The sequence below is a fragment of the Protobothrops mucrosquamatus genome, unplaced genomic scaffold (genome assembly GCF_001527695.2).
Source record: "Protobothrops mucrosquamatus isolate PMUCROS unplaced genomic scaffold, P.Mucros_1.0 scaffold27, whole genome shotgun sequence".
NCBI lineage: Eukaryota > Metazoa > Chordata > Lepidosauria > Squamata > Viperidae > Protobothrops > Protobothrops mucrosquamatus.
This window is the reverse complement of record NW_015386412.1, coordinates 1,255,402-1,271,605: the sequence shown is the minus strand read 5'-3', so window position 1 is coordinate 1,271,605 and position 16,204 is coordinate 1,255,402. Positions and strand designations below refer to the sequence as shown.

The window sequence follows — 16,204 nt, the reverse complement described above, 5'->3', positions numbered from 1 at the left end:
CCTCCCTGGCTGCCAGTACCAGCCAGGAGGGACACGGATCTAATAAACATGTGGTTGCATTCAGTCTCCCCAGGACCCTGTCCACATCTTCAGGAGCAACAGAGTCAAACTCCTCCCATACAACCGTCTCAAGACCTGCTCCCGTCTCCTCCCCCTGGACCAACCAGTCGGAGTCCAAGCTTTCCCGAATCCGTGCGACAACGCCGCTTTAAAAAGATAGGGAAATAATTCCAAAGGCTTTTCACAGGAATAAATAAAAAAGGGAGAGGCAAGGAAAGGTCTCACTGAATCTTCCACGGTGGTCCTATTTCGCTTAGATGTTCGTGTGGCTTACGGCTGGTGCAGCTAAGTGATCGGCCATTTTACTGACCGATCTTTACTCCGTCGGCCCAAAGGAGCTCGCTTGGACTGCAGAGGGCGCCGCCGCTCCTCTGCAGACAGGCAGCCTCCTCAACGGTGGTCGCCCCTCCAGACCCAATCAAGGGTCTACCGGCGGGGGAATCTCGGCCGGTGAAGATATGAGTCTCTCCGCACGACCGCAGCGCTGCGACCCAGAATCGGAAGCCGCTACATACTTTCAAAGTCCTTTTTGAGAGAGGGACACCAGAATTGTCTTTTGATTAGATGTAGTGTTTTCACAAATCCAAAGTGGCCCGCTGATTTTGTATCATGGCACAGTTGCATAAATGTGAGCCTTTGGCTTTTTGGTATGTATAGCTTCTCTCTCACCCAAGGTAGACCATCTGTGATTGTACAAAGGTTTTTGTGGCTTAGGAACCATTCATTGGTTTCTAAGGCTTTTCTAAACTCGATCCCTGCTTGACTGGCTAATGGATTTCTCAATTTTGCTTGTGCCCGGGTAATTACATGTGCTGCTAGTTGTGTTTCTGGCAGGAGAAGCTTTGTAACACTAGGTTTGGTGCTGTTGTATTGGGGCATGTGGGAGAGTGCATCAGCTAGGAAATTCTTCCCCCCTGGAAGATGTTTGATTGTGAAATTGAACCGGTGAAAATGTTGCGACCACCGGGCTTGCTTTGGGGTGAGTTTTCTGGGTGTTTTTAAAGCTTCCAGGTTCTTATGGTCAGTCCAGACCTGGAAGGGGATTTTATTCCCTTCAAGGAAGTTTCACCAGGTGAGGAGCCCCCACCTCACCGCGTACGCCTCTTTTTCCCATACTGCCCATCACTGCTCTGTCTCCGTGAGTTTTCGAGAGGTGTTGTGATGACCCAAGTCTCCGAACGGAGGCAAAGCAATCAGCTGGCCAGAGCAATAGTCTTTTTAATCACTGCCAATGTTCACCCAACAGCCCCCACATATGCTGGCACGAGTTCAAACAAACAGCCAGGGAAGTTTACACTGTTCTTAAAGCAAGACAGATAACAAGCAAACGTATAATCCTTTTAACTCCCAACTTGCCTGTGAACTGCGAACTGCAAACTGCAGACTGCAAGGAGAGATCAGCAGGAAGCAAACTGGTCCAGAATACAAAGTGTCCAGGTTACAAGAGCACACTATCTCAAGATTTCACGTTTGTTCCCGGCAAATGCCCTACCCCACAGCGTTTCCTTAAATCCTACTCCCCAGGTGTGCCTTGTGGAGTGGGGCGGGACGCTCTCCTCCCAAGCAAGTGAGCCTGCCTCCGTTGTTCCCTCCTCCTCTCTGCTCTCCTTGCTGTAGGATCAGGTGGGGAGGGGCCTTGCTCCTCGCCTGAACTCTGCCTTCCCTGTTCCAAACCTGAAGGGCCCTGGCCTGCCTCAGCCTGCTCCTCCCCACAGTCCTCTGAAGCCACAGACACCCCCTCCTGGGCCTCAACAGGGAACTCCATGTCTTCCTCAGAGTCAGGCTCGGACGGAGGCATGACAGGTGTAGGCACAGGGTTGCAAGGCCCCTTGCTTGTTTTCTTGCAATAGCACAGCTCCTACCGCAACGTCGCTGGCATCTACTTGTATTACAAAAGGCTTATCTGGGTCAGCGTGCCTCAGGATGGGTTCAGCTGAAAAAAGTCTTTTACGTTTTTCAAAAGAGGCTTGGCGTTCCACCGTCCACTTTAGTGGTTGGCTGGGTTTCAGTTTGTCTGCCCCTTTGGTTTTTAATAAATTTATGATCGGTAAAGCTATTTGGGCAAACGAGGGGATGAATTGGCGGTAGAAATTGACGAACCCCAGGAAGCTTTGTAATTGCTTTCTTTTGCGGGGTGGCGCCCATTCCAGCACTGCCTGAACCTTTTTGGGGTCCATTTCTATGCCCTTGGGAGAGATTCAGTATCCTAGGTAATCTATCTTTTATTTATGGAATTCACACTTCGATAGTTTAGCGTAAAGGTGAGCGGCTCATAATTCCTTTAGGACGGCTCTGACTAAGTTCACATGCTCCTCCATAGTCTCTGTGAATATAAGGATGTCATCCAGGTAAACCAGGACCCCCCTTTTATAGGTGCTACCGCAATACGTCATTTATCAATTGCATGAAGATTGCTGGAGCTCCTTGCAATCCAAAAGGTAGGGCCCTGAATTGGTAGCACCCCATGAGGCAATTTAAAGCGGTTTTCCATTCATCTCCCTCCTTGATTCTAATGCGGTAGTAAACCTCCCGCAAGTCCAATTTTGTGAAGATTTTCCCTTTCGAGAGGTGGGATAACATATCCTTCATTAGTGGCAAGGGGTACAAATTACTTTCACTTATAGCGTTCAGGGCCCTGTAGTCCACACACAGACAAAGAGTCCCGTCTTTTTCCCCCCTAAATAAAACCAAAGCGGCCACCTTGGGTGAGGCGGGCTGGATGAAGCCTCTCTAGGTTTTTATCTATGAATTTCTGCATCTCATGGAGTACAGTCTGAGTTTTGGGAGCTTCACTCTGGGTTTAATCTCAATTGCACAGTCTGTGGGCCGATGTGGGATCAATTTGTCCGATCTTTCCTCACTGAACACTTCAGCAAGGTCCCTGTATTGTTCGGGTATCTCGGGCACTTTCTTTTCCTCTCCCACAGCTGCTTTCTCAGCTGAGGGGTCGTGCGGGGCTCTTTGGGTTGGTGGGCTTTGCCGTTCTCCCTTTGGGAATCTGAGCTCTGCTGTCCGCCAGTCCACCCTGGGGTTCCACTTCACGAGCCATGCCATGCCCAGAATTATGGGGCATTTCATGCCTGGGGTGACCACGAAGGTTATAGTCTCTATGTGGTCTCCTAGCTTGAGTTGAACTGGCAGTGTGGCTAGGGTAGCTGGCATCCCCCCTGCTATGGACCCTTCTAATTGACCGAAAGAAATCGGTTTTTTCAGCCTTCTCACCGGAATACCCAGGTTTTCTACCAGCAAGGGCTGATGAGGCAATGCGTGCACCCAGAATCAATCATCTCCCTTACTTTTATAGCTTCGGGCATAGAGGGGGCTAGTATAGTCATTGTCCGGGGTGAGGGGCACAATGGGTCCACTTACCAGGGGTTCGTCTTCGTAGTTGTCGTCTTATGAGTTGGATGCCCCTGCAGTATAGGCTGGAGTTCCTTTCCTCCTCTGGGCAATCAGGGAGAACTCGACGGCCTCGGTGCCTTTCATGGCAGGCTCTTGGGGCTTGGCCGGTGATCTCCCGAACTTTCCAGCTTAGCTCCATTCTGGTTTCTCGAGTGGGGTGCATGAGCGGTAGTCAGCAGCACGGTGCCCTTCTTTTCCGCATCGGAAGCAGCCAGTAGGCTTCTTAGCAGTGGGTTGCTGTTTCCCAGTCTCACATGGGGTTTCAGGTGGTGGCTTCCCCCAGGGCTTCCCCCTGCGGTGTCTCTTTGCCAAGTCGATCTCTGCTTCTTCTGCCAGGATATACCAGTCGTGCAGTCGGTGTGGGTCTCCTCGGGGAAGGCAGGCATCGTAGAGATCGTAGTTCAGGCCGTCCTTGAAATGACTGAGCAAGATGTCTTCAGGCCAGTTCAGCTTGCTGGCGATGGTCCGAAACTCCTGGGTATATTCAGCCACTGGGCGTCTGCCTTGCTTTACTGTCTTTATTCTCTCCTGGGCTTTCCGGTCTGCCAGTGGGTCTTCAAATCTGCGCCTGAGGGAGAACATGAACTGATTGAAGTTTAGTAGTCCACTACCCAGTCGGCAGCGATGCCATCTAGAGCCACCTTCACAATGTGGATTCTGGCGTGGTCAGTGGGGATGTCTCAGCCATATCCCTCCATATAGTTGACCTGTGTTAAGAAGAATCCCAGGCGTCGCGGCTCCCCACGAAACTTCATATCCAGAGGCAGGAACCTCTGGATGGACCACTGCCTTTTCTTCCTCCTGTGGCGTCTTCCCTCTCGGTCGCCAGCTGCGGTGCAGCAGGGAGTAGGGGCTGCCGTAGCGACCACTGCAGGTTCGGTCATCTTGCCAGACGTGCCTGGAACCTCCGCTTCGGATTCGCCCTCAGTATCTTTCTTATTTATTTATTTATTTATTTATTATTTTAATTTGTATACCGCCCTTCTCCCATAGGACTCAGGGCGGTTCACAGCATATTAAAAACAAATAATATACCCAAAATACAAAAAATACACAATACAAAAATACAAAAGAATAAACCCTGATAAAAGCCGAATTAAAACCAAATATTCCCAGCTGTGTTTCCGATTAAAATNAGGGTGGGGGCACCCACAGAGAAGGCCCTCCCCCTGGGGGTCGCCAGCCTACATTGCTTGGCCGACGGCACCCTGAGGAGGCCCGCTCTGTGGGAGCGTACCGGTCTATGGGAGGGAATCTGTGGCAGAAGGCGGTCTCGGAGGTAGCCAGGCCCGATGCCATGGATCGCTTTAAAGGTGGTAACTAACACCTTAAAGCTGCAACCTAACCGTATGGTTCTGGCGCATGGGTCCGGTCTCTCCTCCTTGAGGGAGTTGAAAGCTGTCTTCATCATATCGATTGCCTGCTCCAACATCCAGCTCGGATGTCCGGGACTATCTCCTTCATCTTCGCTAAGGTGAAGGGACTTCTCTATCTCCAGTTTCCACCCCAGTTGTTGGCTACCTCGGCGGAGAGTCACCTTCCTCGCCTTCTTCTCCCAGTCGTCCTTCTTCCCCACGCCCATCGATCACTGAGGCTTGTGGCTGTGAACTTCCATACCTCTTTTTCCGATGTGTAGGAAATCTCAGAGCTGGACAGTTGGTAAGTCTCCGACCGGCAGGGGGGTTCCCCCTTCGCGGCAGTTCCTTCCCTGCTCCCATATCCAACATGGATAATTTCGCAAAGTCCCCCAGTAAGGATCTTCCTTCCGGGTTTACTGTTACTGCAGATCCTATCTAATGTCAGGGCCCACTTCAAAACTTCATCCCAAGAAAGCAGAACTCTTGGAAATGGTTTCTTCCAAAAGGAACTTTTATTAGGAGAAGCTGATAGCAGGCATACTAGATAGGATCTGAGGATTTCCCATGCAGAACTATAGGTAAAAGTGTCCCAAGCAAAACCCCACCCCATAGTTCATCTGGTCAGTTCAAATGGCCCAATCCCTAGGTGTTAGGTTCCTGTGGGAACAGGGAGATAACATCGGACTGTCTCTGGTTGTAGCTGTGATTCGCACCTTCTTTGGGGCCACGGAGATAAAGCAGTACCCGGATGTTGCATTCCATTCTTCCCCTCCCTTTTGCTAGCTAAGAGTAAGGGATGGGAAAGTTCACAAGAAATAATGCAGGAAAGCAAAGTGTTACATCATAGCAACAGAGGAAGTCAAGGCAATAACCTTCAAGCACTCCCCCCCTCCCAGGAGTATGGCAGAACCCAGGATGAGAAGAGAGTGAGATTTGGGTCAGGATGAAAGAAGAGAAAATAGCAAAAGTAGGAAGGGGGGAGGAAAGGATTGGGGAACCTATTGATATGAGTTCTGACAGTAACTACTAGAATTCATAGATTTCAATTATAAATACATTGAGGAGAGAAGGAAAAATACAGAATGTTCTTGGTTAGTGTGTTTATGATGCAACTTAGAAGAGGTGCTGTATATATGCCTCTCTCTGGGGAAGCACATTATCTTCTCTAAGTGCTCTAATTACTGTGGCTGAAGATATTTTTATATTAATGATTTAAACTACAAGTAAAAACTTGCTTTTGGCTTATTTCCTTCTTCAGAATCATGTGGAATGTAGGGGATGGTTTCAGAAACAATTCAATTTGGCCAGAAGTTTTTCTACACTTAAAAGTCTGGGCAGCTTTCTGCAGTTGTTCAAATGCAGGTTTTATGCAGAGCAGGAATAACTGAGGAAGTAATTATATTTAGTCTATGAAAATGGTCAGTGAACAATCAGGAGTAATATTTATTCCTAAAGTTTACTGTCCATACAGTTATGCTCGGGCTTTAGGAAATAAAACAAAATGAGTTTGAACTCCTGCTACACAAATGGGAATATTGAATAGTCTCAACTGAGACCTCCCGGGTCCTGGTTGCCATGGAGCTGGGAGCAGAGGCTGTCCTAGGTGAAGGAGCACAGGGGTTACTATCCTCTCCCTCTGCTTTTAGATTTGCTGGCCCCTTCAGAAACACTTTTAAGATAATAATAGTAATAATAGTAGTAGTAGTAGTAATAATAATAATAATAATAATAATAATAATAATAATAATAATAATAATAATAATAAAAGTTGGAAGGGGCCTTGGAGGTCATCTAGTCCAACCCTCTGCTCAGGCAGGAAACCCTATACCATTTCAGACAAATGGCTGTCCAGTCTCTTCTTAAAAACTTCAGACTTTGACCTAGGCCATTTGAAATCAGTGGCTTCATTGCAAACGGCGCTCTTATTAACACGCACACCGTGAGGCATTTCCAGTGGAGGTTATTAGAGTGCTTGTTTGTATCCTCCAGTGAATGAAATGATGTGGGATTGTGAAGTCATCAGGCATGGACCAGCAAGACTCGAGAGAGCCTCCCCCGCGTGAAGTCCTTAGGGCACCATTGATTGGCGATTATGTGTTTGTGTCTGATAGACTGTGAAATGGGGTGTTGCTGCACGGCTGTGTTGCACCTGCGTCCCACGGAGATGATGGATTGGTTTGGTCATGTGGAATGTCCCCATCTGGTCTTCAGTAATGTCCCAGCAAATAACAAACAAGCAATAGCAAAAGAGTAAGGAAGATGTGACTTTTAAAAATAAAGCAGTATTTTGAGCCATGCTTTCCCCCATTTCCATATGTTTTACAAAGCTAAAAATGTGCATGTTTCAACTATAGAAGGATGACAAATCCTTTATGAAAATCTTTGTGAAATAGACTTTCGGCAATGTCTGAAAAATATTGGTCCAGCTCTGCTTTTGCAGAAGATATTTATTGTTTTCGATATCTGATTATTCTTACAAAAAAGGCTTTATTCTGAATGAATTTTGAAATCAATGATAAATCATTATTTGGACATTTTAGTTTTTTACTTTTAATTTTTTAGATTGGGGTTCTTGTTTGATTATTTCTTAATCTCAATTTTTTCCATAATTGATCTAGTCATTCCACCTAATGACTGATTACACATCCAGTCACTTCATCAGCACTATTCATCATTGTAGAATATAATAATGACATTTCAACAAAGGAAAAAATAAATATGCAAATAAGACTCATTAACATTTGCACGAGCTTTTTGAATAATCATATTGCTGACAAGGCTGTAATTAACCGAAATTGATGCTGTGTTTAGTATTTGATGGTGTGTTTTCTTAGCAATTTATTGTTGTTCCTCTGGAGGCCAGAATTGGAGTTCTACTCTTTGAGTATCTTCTCTGCCTGGGTCACCAGGTCATGCCAAGAACTGGAGGCTTGGAGGGTTTACCTGCGCCTTCCCAAATAGGCCTATAAAAATACTCTAATGAAGCATGGTTGTGTTTCTGAGTTATGCAACACCAATATCACAGTCATGAATATGAGAATAGAAAAATACTGGCATCCACATCAATGGGTTCCTTGAACCTCTTCTTAAAACCATCCAGTCTCCTGGGCCTTGTGCAAGAAGCCCTTCCAGTGATCAATCCTGAACCTCCCTGTGCTTGGAGTTCTTTGATAGACTTTGGAGAAAGTGAGGTTAATGTCTGTCTCTATTTTCTGCAACCTATCCCAGTTCATGAATTGCTTCCATCTCTCCCATTCCCTGCTTTCTCTCCAAAATGTTTATGTATGGTTGTTTAGGGTTCAGTTCCAGATGCTGGTTATTGCCTTGAAAGCCACTTAAGGCAGAAGGCCGAGTTATTTGTGGGGCTGTTTGTCTCCAGTTCTTTCCACTTTCCACGAGATCCCACATGCAAGGGTAGGCATGTTCCACATCCCTTCGGTTAAAACAATGCTACCTGGTGGGACCCAGAAGTGCCTCTGCACCTCTCCAGTGCAAAACAGTGCAACCCCTAACACCTTAGTGGCCCCAAAGACCTGGGTTTTTTTCTATACTGTGTGAGTGATGTATTTTTCATTTTTGTTTTGGTGATTTTTTTTGCCCAAGTAACATGGCAAGTGGGCAGATATATACATTGAATGAAGAGCATATTGGAGCATTGAGTAAATGCCAAGTACAGACATATACACACACACAAATCCCCTCAGTTGTTTCAGTAAATTATTTATGGTAAATATGCTTGATTTGTCTGCATACAAAGAGGAAGTGAAATTTGGACCTCTAAACTGTCAAACAAAGTGAAACACTAGTCCACTTTTGTATAATCATCAATTTTAAAGTAACCAGCAGGCAACTCAAAGATCAGCAAAAAGAGGCTATTGAAGTAACAATGTGCTTACTACCATAATTATTTTTATTAGGCTGTGAAAAATAATTATACCTTAGTTGTGAGTCAAAGTTCCGTGTGTTCTTAGTTACTGCTTCTCAACTGTGGTAGTCCAGGAAGAAGACCGCCTGGGAGGAGAATGCCATTAGAACGATAGTAGGCCATGAGGAGGCTGGTTTTTTGCTCGTCTGGCCCAAGGGAAGGGTACCTGTTAGCAGAAGCCTCAACATGTAAACAGCACAACACATTTCTTGAAATATTCTTCCATGGAGCAATTGCTTTAATTGATCAGTTTTATTTGTGGTCAAAAGATCTGTCCCTTCCAACTCTTATTTGGAATAGGGTTTCTCTAAAACAGTGGTTCTCAACCTTTCTAATGCCGCGACTCCATAATACAGTTCCCCATGTTGTGGTGACCCCCAACCACTTATACATCGCTGGGTGCCAGGGGCGTGGCCAAGTGGGTGTGGCCACCAAGTGGGCGTGGCCACCATATTATGGTGACCCCCCCAACCATAAAATTATTTTTGTTGCTACTTCATAACTGTAATTTTGCTACTGTTATGAATAGTAATGTAAATATCTGATATGCAGGGTGTATTTTCATTGTTACGAATTGAACATAATTAAAGCATAGTGATTAATCACAAAAACAATATAGCAATGCTCGCTGGAGAAGCTTACTCTTCCTTGCTCAAAAATGTTNAGGAAGGAAGGAGAGATTGAAGGGGAAGGGAAGGAGATGGATGGAAGGAAGGAAGGAAATTGAAAGGGAAGGAGATGGATGGATGGAAGGAAGGAAGGAAGGAGAGATTGAAGGGGAAGGGAAGGAGATGGATGGAAGGAAGGAAAGAAGGAAGGAAGGAAGGAGAGATTGAAGGGGAAGGGAAGGAGATGGATGGATGGATGGATGGAAGGAAGGAAGGAAGGAAGGAATGATCTTTGGAGAGTCATGTTTTCCCAAATGGTGATGAACTGCAACTCCCAGCATTCCCCACTCTTCCAAGTGCTTTTTAGGGCTGCTGGGGATGGTAGTCCAGTAAGGTCTGGAGACACACACAGATGCCCTAGCAGGGAAAATTGGTTGGGTAATTGCTGCGGCTTTACTTGGAGGCATTCTGCAGCTCCTGAAAATCACTTTAACCAATTTTCCCTGGTTCAGCAAAGGCAACAAGTAATAAAACAAGCAACAGGTACCGGTAATAAAATAGCCCAAATTCTCCTTTCCAGCGCAGATGAAAAGAACCAGGGAAAGGGAAATCGCGTCTGCCTCTTTGACCAACGGGAGGAGAAGTGGTAGGAAAAGCGCAGCGTTTCGGCTTGGGCACACAGCCTTGCCTTCAGGCGCTGCCAAAGACACACAAGCAGCTCCGCACAATTGCCTGGGGAGGGGGGGAGGCTCTGGCGGAGAGCCTGGCGGAGAGCCAAGCGGTGTCACCTCCGGGGCCTCAGAAGCCGCGCGGAGGATCCGTGTGCCTCGGAGCCGCTGGCCGTCCTCTTGCACCCGCCAACCTGGAGCCCTCCATCCTTATCCCGGCACCTCTTGCCCTCTCCCAGCCGCCCCTCCGGGACCTGCCCACCCCTCCAGCCTCCTAAGCGCCATCGCAGCGGTGGGGTCGCGGGAGCCCCTTTCCACGCCGCGCAGCCCTTCACCGCCAAACCCTTCCCCGATTCGTCACACACGAGAGGGGCGCGGCCGGAGCGCCAGCTCCCGCTCGGAAGGCGCCGTTTCTCCCCTCCCGGGCCAGCTGGCTGGCCTCCGACACACATGTGGGCATCCCCGCCGCCTGGCCGCTTCTGAGACCTAGAGCCCGGCGAGCCAGGAAGGAGCTGCTCCTGCCCGCCAGCCCCAGGGCTGCACCGGGCGCCGGAGGGCCAAGGCGGCCTCCGATGGCAAGGGAGGTGGGCCGGGTGGTGGGGGGAGGCTTCGGCGCGACACGAAGGGCGACCGGGCAACCAGGAGGCGTGGGGACCGGCTCAGCTCAGCTCCCTCTCTCTATTTCTCTCTCCCTCTCAAAGATCCTTAAAATCCTTAAAAGTTAAGCTTGGGCGGAAGATTTTTTTCTTTTACAGATGGCGTGGGTGGGCCCGACATTCACGGGCAGGCAGGACCACGCCCGCCGAGCCGTCACCTCCCCACCACCCTCCACGCCAGCCGGCTCCATTGCCGGACCTCCCAGCTGACAAGCGCAGGCGAGCCGGGAAGGAGCTGCTCCTGCCCGCCAGCCCCAGGGCTGCGCTGAGTGCCAGAGGGCCAAGGCAGCCTCCGACGGTGAGGGAGGTGGGCTGGGTGGTGGGGGGAGGCTCCGGCGCGGCACGGAGGGCGGCCGGGCAACCAGGAGGCGTCAGCTCCCTCTCCCAAGCATAACGCCAGCAGTTCTGTGACACGGGGGCTTGAGGCATGGAGGCACGGGATGCGGAGCGGCGCCGTGGGAGGCAGCAGGACAGGGGGGAGGGTTTACCTGCATCCTGCCAGCCGACCTCTGGAAGCCTGCCTGAATGACAACTTTTAGGGGGTGTTGAAAGCGAGACAGACTTAGGGCTGTATTAAGACCATAAATGGCTGCTTAAGGAGAGTGGAAGGGAGGCGAATTCGGGGTGGAGCAGAAAACACGGGGGGGGGGGAGAAGGCATTAGGAAATAAGCACCAAGGTACCTGGTGCCTTGCAAGGGATTCCCGAGTGTTCCACAATTGTTTTTCCTCTCTCCTCTGCGTGAGAAAAACTTTTGCGGCGTAAATCTGAAATGAGTCCCTGGGGAGGGCTGGGCCTTGCTCTGCGCCTGCGCTCTTCACACGCCTCCTGCAGGGCACATTTGGTAAAGTTCGTGCATGCAGGCTGCCGCCAAGCAGAGGGAGTAGCACAGCTAAGGAAAAGGGTAAAAAAAAATGGCGGACTGCGTTGTTTGGCGACCCCCGTGAAATGGTCGTTCGACCCCAAATGGGGTCGCGACCCACAGGTTGAGAACCGCTGCTCGAAGAAATACTTGCCTTCTAATCGGCTCCTCTACCGTGGTGTGGTGGAGCTTCAGTTGCACAGCATCTTGTCTAGCTTAGCTAGAAATGAGGTTCTTTGTATTTTGCCTGAATTCAAGTAGTTTAGAAGTAAATGAAATACTCAGATTTATGCAGAACATAGTTTTGGTGACTGTTTTTTTTAATCAGCTTGCCTTGGTTGCATAGGAGTTGCATCTGGGGCTGAGAGTACAGCTCCTCCCACTTTATTCTCTACAAAAAAGCAAAACAAAGTACAGGGCTAGAGATGCCCTTCCTTGCAAGGATCTGATGAAGGTTCAGCTGGGATTGCTTTTCTGCCTGGAGCTCAGGGAATCTGAAGGGTTGGGCCTGGGGTGTGAGCAAACCATCCCCCATTGCCAGTTGTGCTGTCAGAAGGGGCAATGGAAGAGTACGTGCAATACCGTGCAATACCGTAGAGTAATGTGAAAATCAAAGGGTAGTAAAGCTATTTGTTGCCTTAATTTAGATACAATTGGATTTGCATAATTTTGTGTATTTTATACAGAAGAAGCTGCAGCACTCCAAATATCTGTTTATCAAGGGCTGATTTTCCAAGAAAAATAAAATACACTGATCTCTGCTGTTAAAAAATAATTTGATTAAACCTGTTAATTAAATAAATAATGCACTAATTAAACTGTTTAAATCACTGTTTACCAAACTATTTTGTAGTTTTTCCAGTTGTTCATTCACAGCAAGTCTAATTGTATAGCGTTTGGCAGAAGGCAGTTGAGTGGAATATTGTGGTGGCCTCACCACCAAATAAGCTTCTTGGCTTTCCCAAGGTTGCTTTTTTGAGATGCTGCCAGGATGACTATCAGTCTAATTGTAATTATGCAGATATGCTGTATATATACATATATATACATATACACACCCGTATGTGTATAAAAAATCACAGTCCATTTTGAACACATAGTGGAAAAAGAAGTCTTGGAAGTTAACAAGGTTGAGCCTATAGGGTGCAAAACTATAAGGAGGTCTGGTCTTGTTCTTTTTAACAGCAACAGACAAATGGAATTTGCTTCACATAGCAAAATAATTTTGGTCCTGAAAAATATCAGCAAGTTGTGCTTTGTATGCTATCAAGTATGTCAAACAGTTGAAGTATTCTTAAGTTTTTTGTCTTCTTCCAAATTATTTATTGCTTTTGTTAAAAGAAACATTGTGCTGGTTTTTATTTATATTCCCTTTTAAAATTTAAAATGCTGTCATTAGGAAGTTCTCAGCATGTCTATAATGGACATTCATTTTTAAGTTTGTTTGCTTTCTAGGAAAAGCCTCTGAGAGGAATCAGTTCCCAATGTTTGGTCGAGATGCTGGGCTCTCAGGCTGTCAGGTAGATCTGCCATTTAAAGAGTTGCTGTTAGTTTTTTTTTTCTCTTTGAAATTCTTAATACAAATTACACACACACATCTACACGTTTACAATACAGTAGTAATAGATCAACACATTATCTTTATATTTCAAGTCTCTTGAAGTTGTGGCAGAACAAAGTTTCCTGCATTATTTGTTAGATTTCTACCTTATCCTTCCTCTAGAAGCTCCAGACAGTGTACATGGCATTCCTGTTTTTTGTTACAAATATAATTTTCTGGGAGCAGATTGGGCTGAAGGAAAATGACCAGAATCTGAGTCTCCCCATTCTCAGGCAAACTACCTTTCCTCAACAGCTTTGATCTGCATTCGAGACAGAGGAACCAGAAATTCCAAATATTATGGTATATGTTTTTACTCAAAGATTATTAGGCTTCTTTTTACCCAACTTTCAAAGAAATAAAATGAAAAGGTATCAGCAAATGTCAGTATTTCACTATTTAGTTGCCATTGCATAATTTAGTCTATATTTTGTTCCAGACTGCAGCCTCTTCCATTTTTTTCCCTATAAAACAAAATCCCAAGCTCAATCTCTTGAACAGGGATTGCATGAGAGCTTGTCAGGAAACATGGAGGGAAGACTTCAAGCAACTCCAAGCAGCATGAAGAATGAAGGCATCTTGTAGTAATCTGCATAATAAAATCCTCTTCTCTGAGGAGAACGCAAACCATACTTGATGGAAGTACAATTTTGTGTCCTCTTTGGAGAGGGTGGTGAAAGGCTTAATTGGGGAATTTTTGCTCTAGAGACCATTGGGAAAGATCAGAAATTCTTGAGCAGGGTGGGAGAAGCTCCTGAATAGGTACAGAAAAGTGAACCTTGCTTGGAAACCTAAGGAGGAAGCCCATGATGCACCCAAGCCAAAGATCAGGAGGCCCCCAGTGCTGATTGAATTTAACCCTGGACTCAGGTTTCGCCTTGGAAGAACGTCTTCAACCCTCTGACCATGCCCTATCACCACAGCCTCACAGAAGGCCTCGAAGCCTTGGAGACCAAATGGGCCTATAAGGAGTATCGGGTAACTAGGCTGGAAATAGCATTTCAAAGAAGTGCTTTGGAATGAAGAGCAGCATATGTGAAATACCTCCGTTTAACTTTTGAAGGGGGCCACTTTTTTTCAAAGACTTGGTTGTAAGTTTAGAAAATGAGGTTGGCTGGAGGACTTCCATTGGTGTACACATATCACATTGAGCCAAACTTCATGGGGAGAGCAGAGACAATTAGAAGTGATCAAGAAGAAGTGAGATCTTGATAATACCAAGCTTCTCTACTGCTATCAGTGTTACTTATAGGAGGAGTAATGGCCTCTGGATGGAATTGTAATGGCCTCTGGATAGGATGGCCTCTGGATGGAATTGATATTAATATTGCTTTTCTTTTATTTTTGCAAGGCAGTAAAATAAATATGATGAGTTAACTACATCTATATTAATTTTAATTTTTAATTTGGCAAGCTGTAGTAATTCATATAAACTTGGTGTTGTTTTTTTTCAACAGTTGGTAGGAGTAGAAAAGAAACCTTATGTCTTTGAGTAAAATCCTTTTTAGCAATAGCAATTAGACTTATATACTGCTCCGCACTGCTTTATAGCCCTCTCTAAGCGCTTTACAGAGTCAGCATATTGCCCCCAACAATCTGGGTCCTCATTTTACTGACCTCAGAAGGATGGAAGGCTAAATCAACCTTGAGCCAGTCAGGATCAAACTTCTGCCAGTGGGCAGAGGCAGCCTGTAATATTGCCTTCTAAACTTTGTGCCACCAGAGCCTTCCTTATTATTATGAAACTAGAAAGTTATCTAAAAGTGGCCGTAATCAGAGCACATTAAACTAAAATATGCTTATTATTCTGTGAACTTAGCCATTATGAGTTACAAAACATAGTTTAGTGCTTTGTTTTCCAAAAGTTAAACCTTTGTTTTCCAAAAAGTCTTCTGAATTTTTATAAGGATTGCTTCTTTGTCTTAATAAAATGGGCAAACTCTGCCAACCTGCACAGCTGTTTCCATTGATGGTGATAATCACTTCCTGCCACTATATAAACAGAGTCAGGTATCGCTTGTTTTGTTTACAGACAAGCCTGCTTCGATCTGACATTGGTGTTGGAAGCCCAGGTCCCCTGCCTTGCTCAGGAAAAACTGGAACACCATATTATCCATTTTCCTCTGCAAATCCACGACGAAGGCCCCTTCATGATTCATCTTCCCTTGGTGAGTCAGTCATTTGTGCTCCTTTTCCCCCAGGGAACACATCAGATTACAGACCTCATTTCTTGGGTAAGATGCATTTCAGAAATCCTTGCGTTACAAATGGTAGCAAGGAAGAGGAAGAAGTTGCAGAAGGGAACTGTGCTTTAATAGCCTGCGGAGTAGAACTTGGTGATAATTGCTCCAACTTTCTCCTTTGCCCCATCCCCACCCCAAATTCACACAGAATATTTTTAGCACTAGAGTGTGGGTGTAAAAGAGAGAGAGAGGTGTATTTTCAAGTCTAGATAATAGTGTAAATTGCTTATTTCCTCATCAAATTATTCGATTTAATTATCGAATAATTCAGTGTTATTCTTTGAAGAAAGGAATTTGTTGTAATTTATACTGAGAAAGCACATTTGGAATGTCCTTCATATTACAAATTCAAGACAATTCTGATGATAGCTGTTGAAGGACTTCACCCAGTGGCTTTAAGTAGAGGTTGAACTATATGCTCCTGATCTTCTGAGTTCCTTTTGCACTGTGTTGTGTCACTTTACTTCAGTACTGCTACATTTTCCTGTTAATTAAAGCATTTTTTTTCTGTGCAGATTCTCTGCAGACAAAAAAAGTAAGGAAGGTGCCTCCTGGTTTGCCATCTTCTGTAAGTCTTAGAGGTTTTTAACCTTTTAATAAGAAGCACACACCTATATATCTAGCTATTGTTAACTTTCTTAGTCATAAAGATTCAAGCTTGTCATCAAGGAAGGAGACAAAAAATAAAACTGCAGTGCAATCCTGTGGCCCATTATGCAGAAGAAAAAAGTGTCATGGCCGTACGTTGCCTTAAATTTGGGCAGAGAAAGGATGCCAGAGAAACCTGTGAATATACGGGGGGGGGGGGGGGGGGGGGGGGGGG

General features: G+C 46.0%; 1 protein-coding gene across 1 annotated transcript in view; it reads left to right on the top strand.

The window, feature by feature from the left end:
- TCF12 (transcription factor 12) overlaps positions 1–16,204 on the top strand; it is a 93,729-nt gene that overhangs the window by 35,487 nt on the left and 42,038 nt on the right. Inside the window, exons 6-8 of the mRNA XM_015811021.1 lie at positions 12,994–13,058; positions 15,171–15,306; positions 15,897–15,949. Coding sequence (XP_015666507.1) covers positions 12,994–13,058; positions 15,171–15,306; positions 15,897–15,949 — 254 coding nt within the window. The remainder of the gene's footprint in view (positions 1–12,993; positions 13,059–15,170; positions 15,307–15,896; positions 15,950–16,204) is intronic.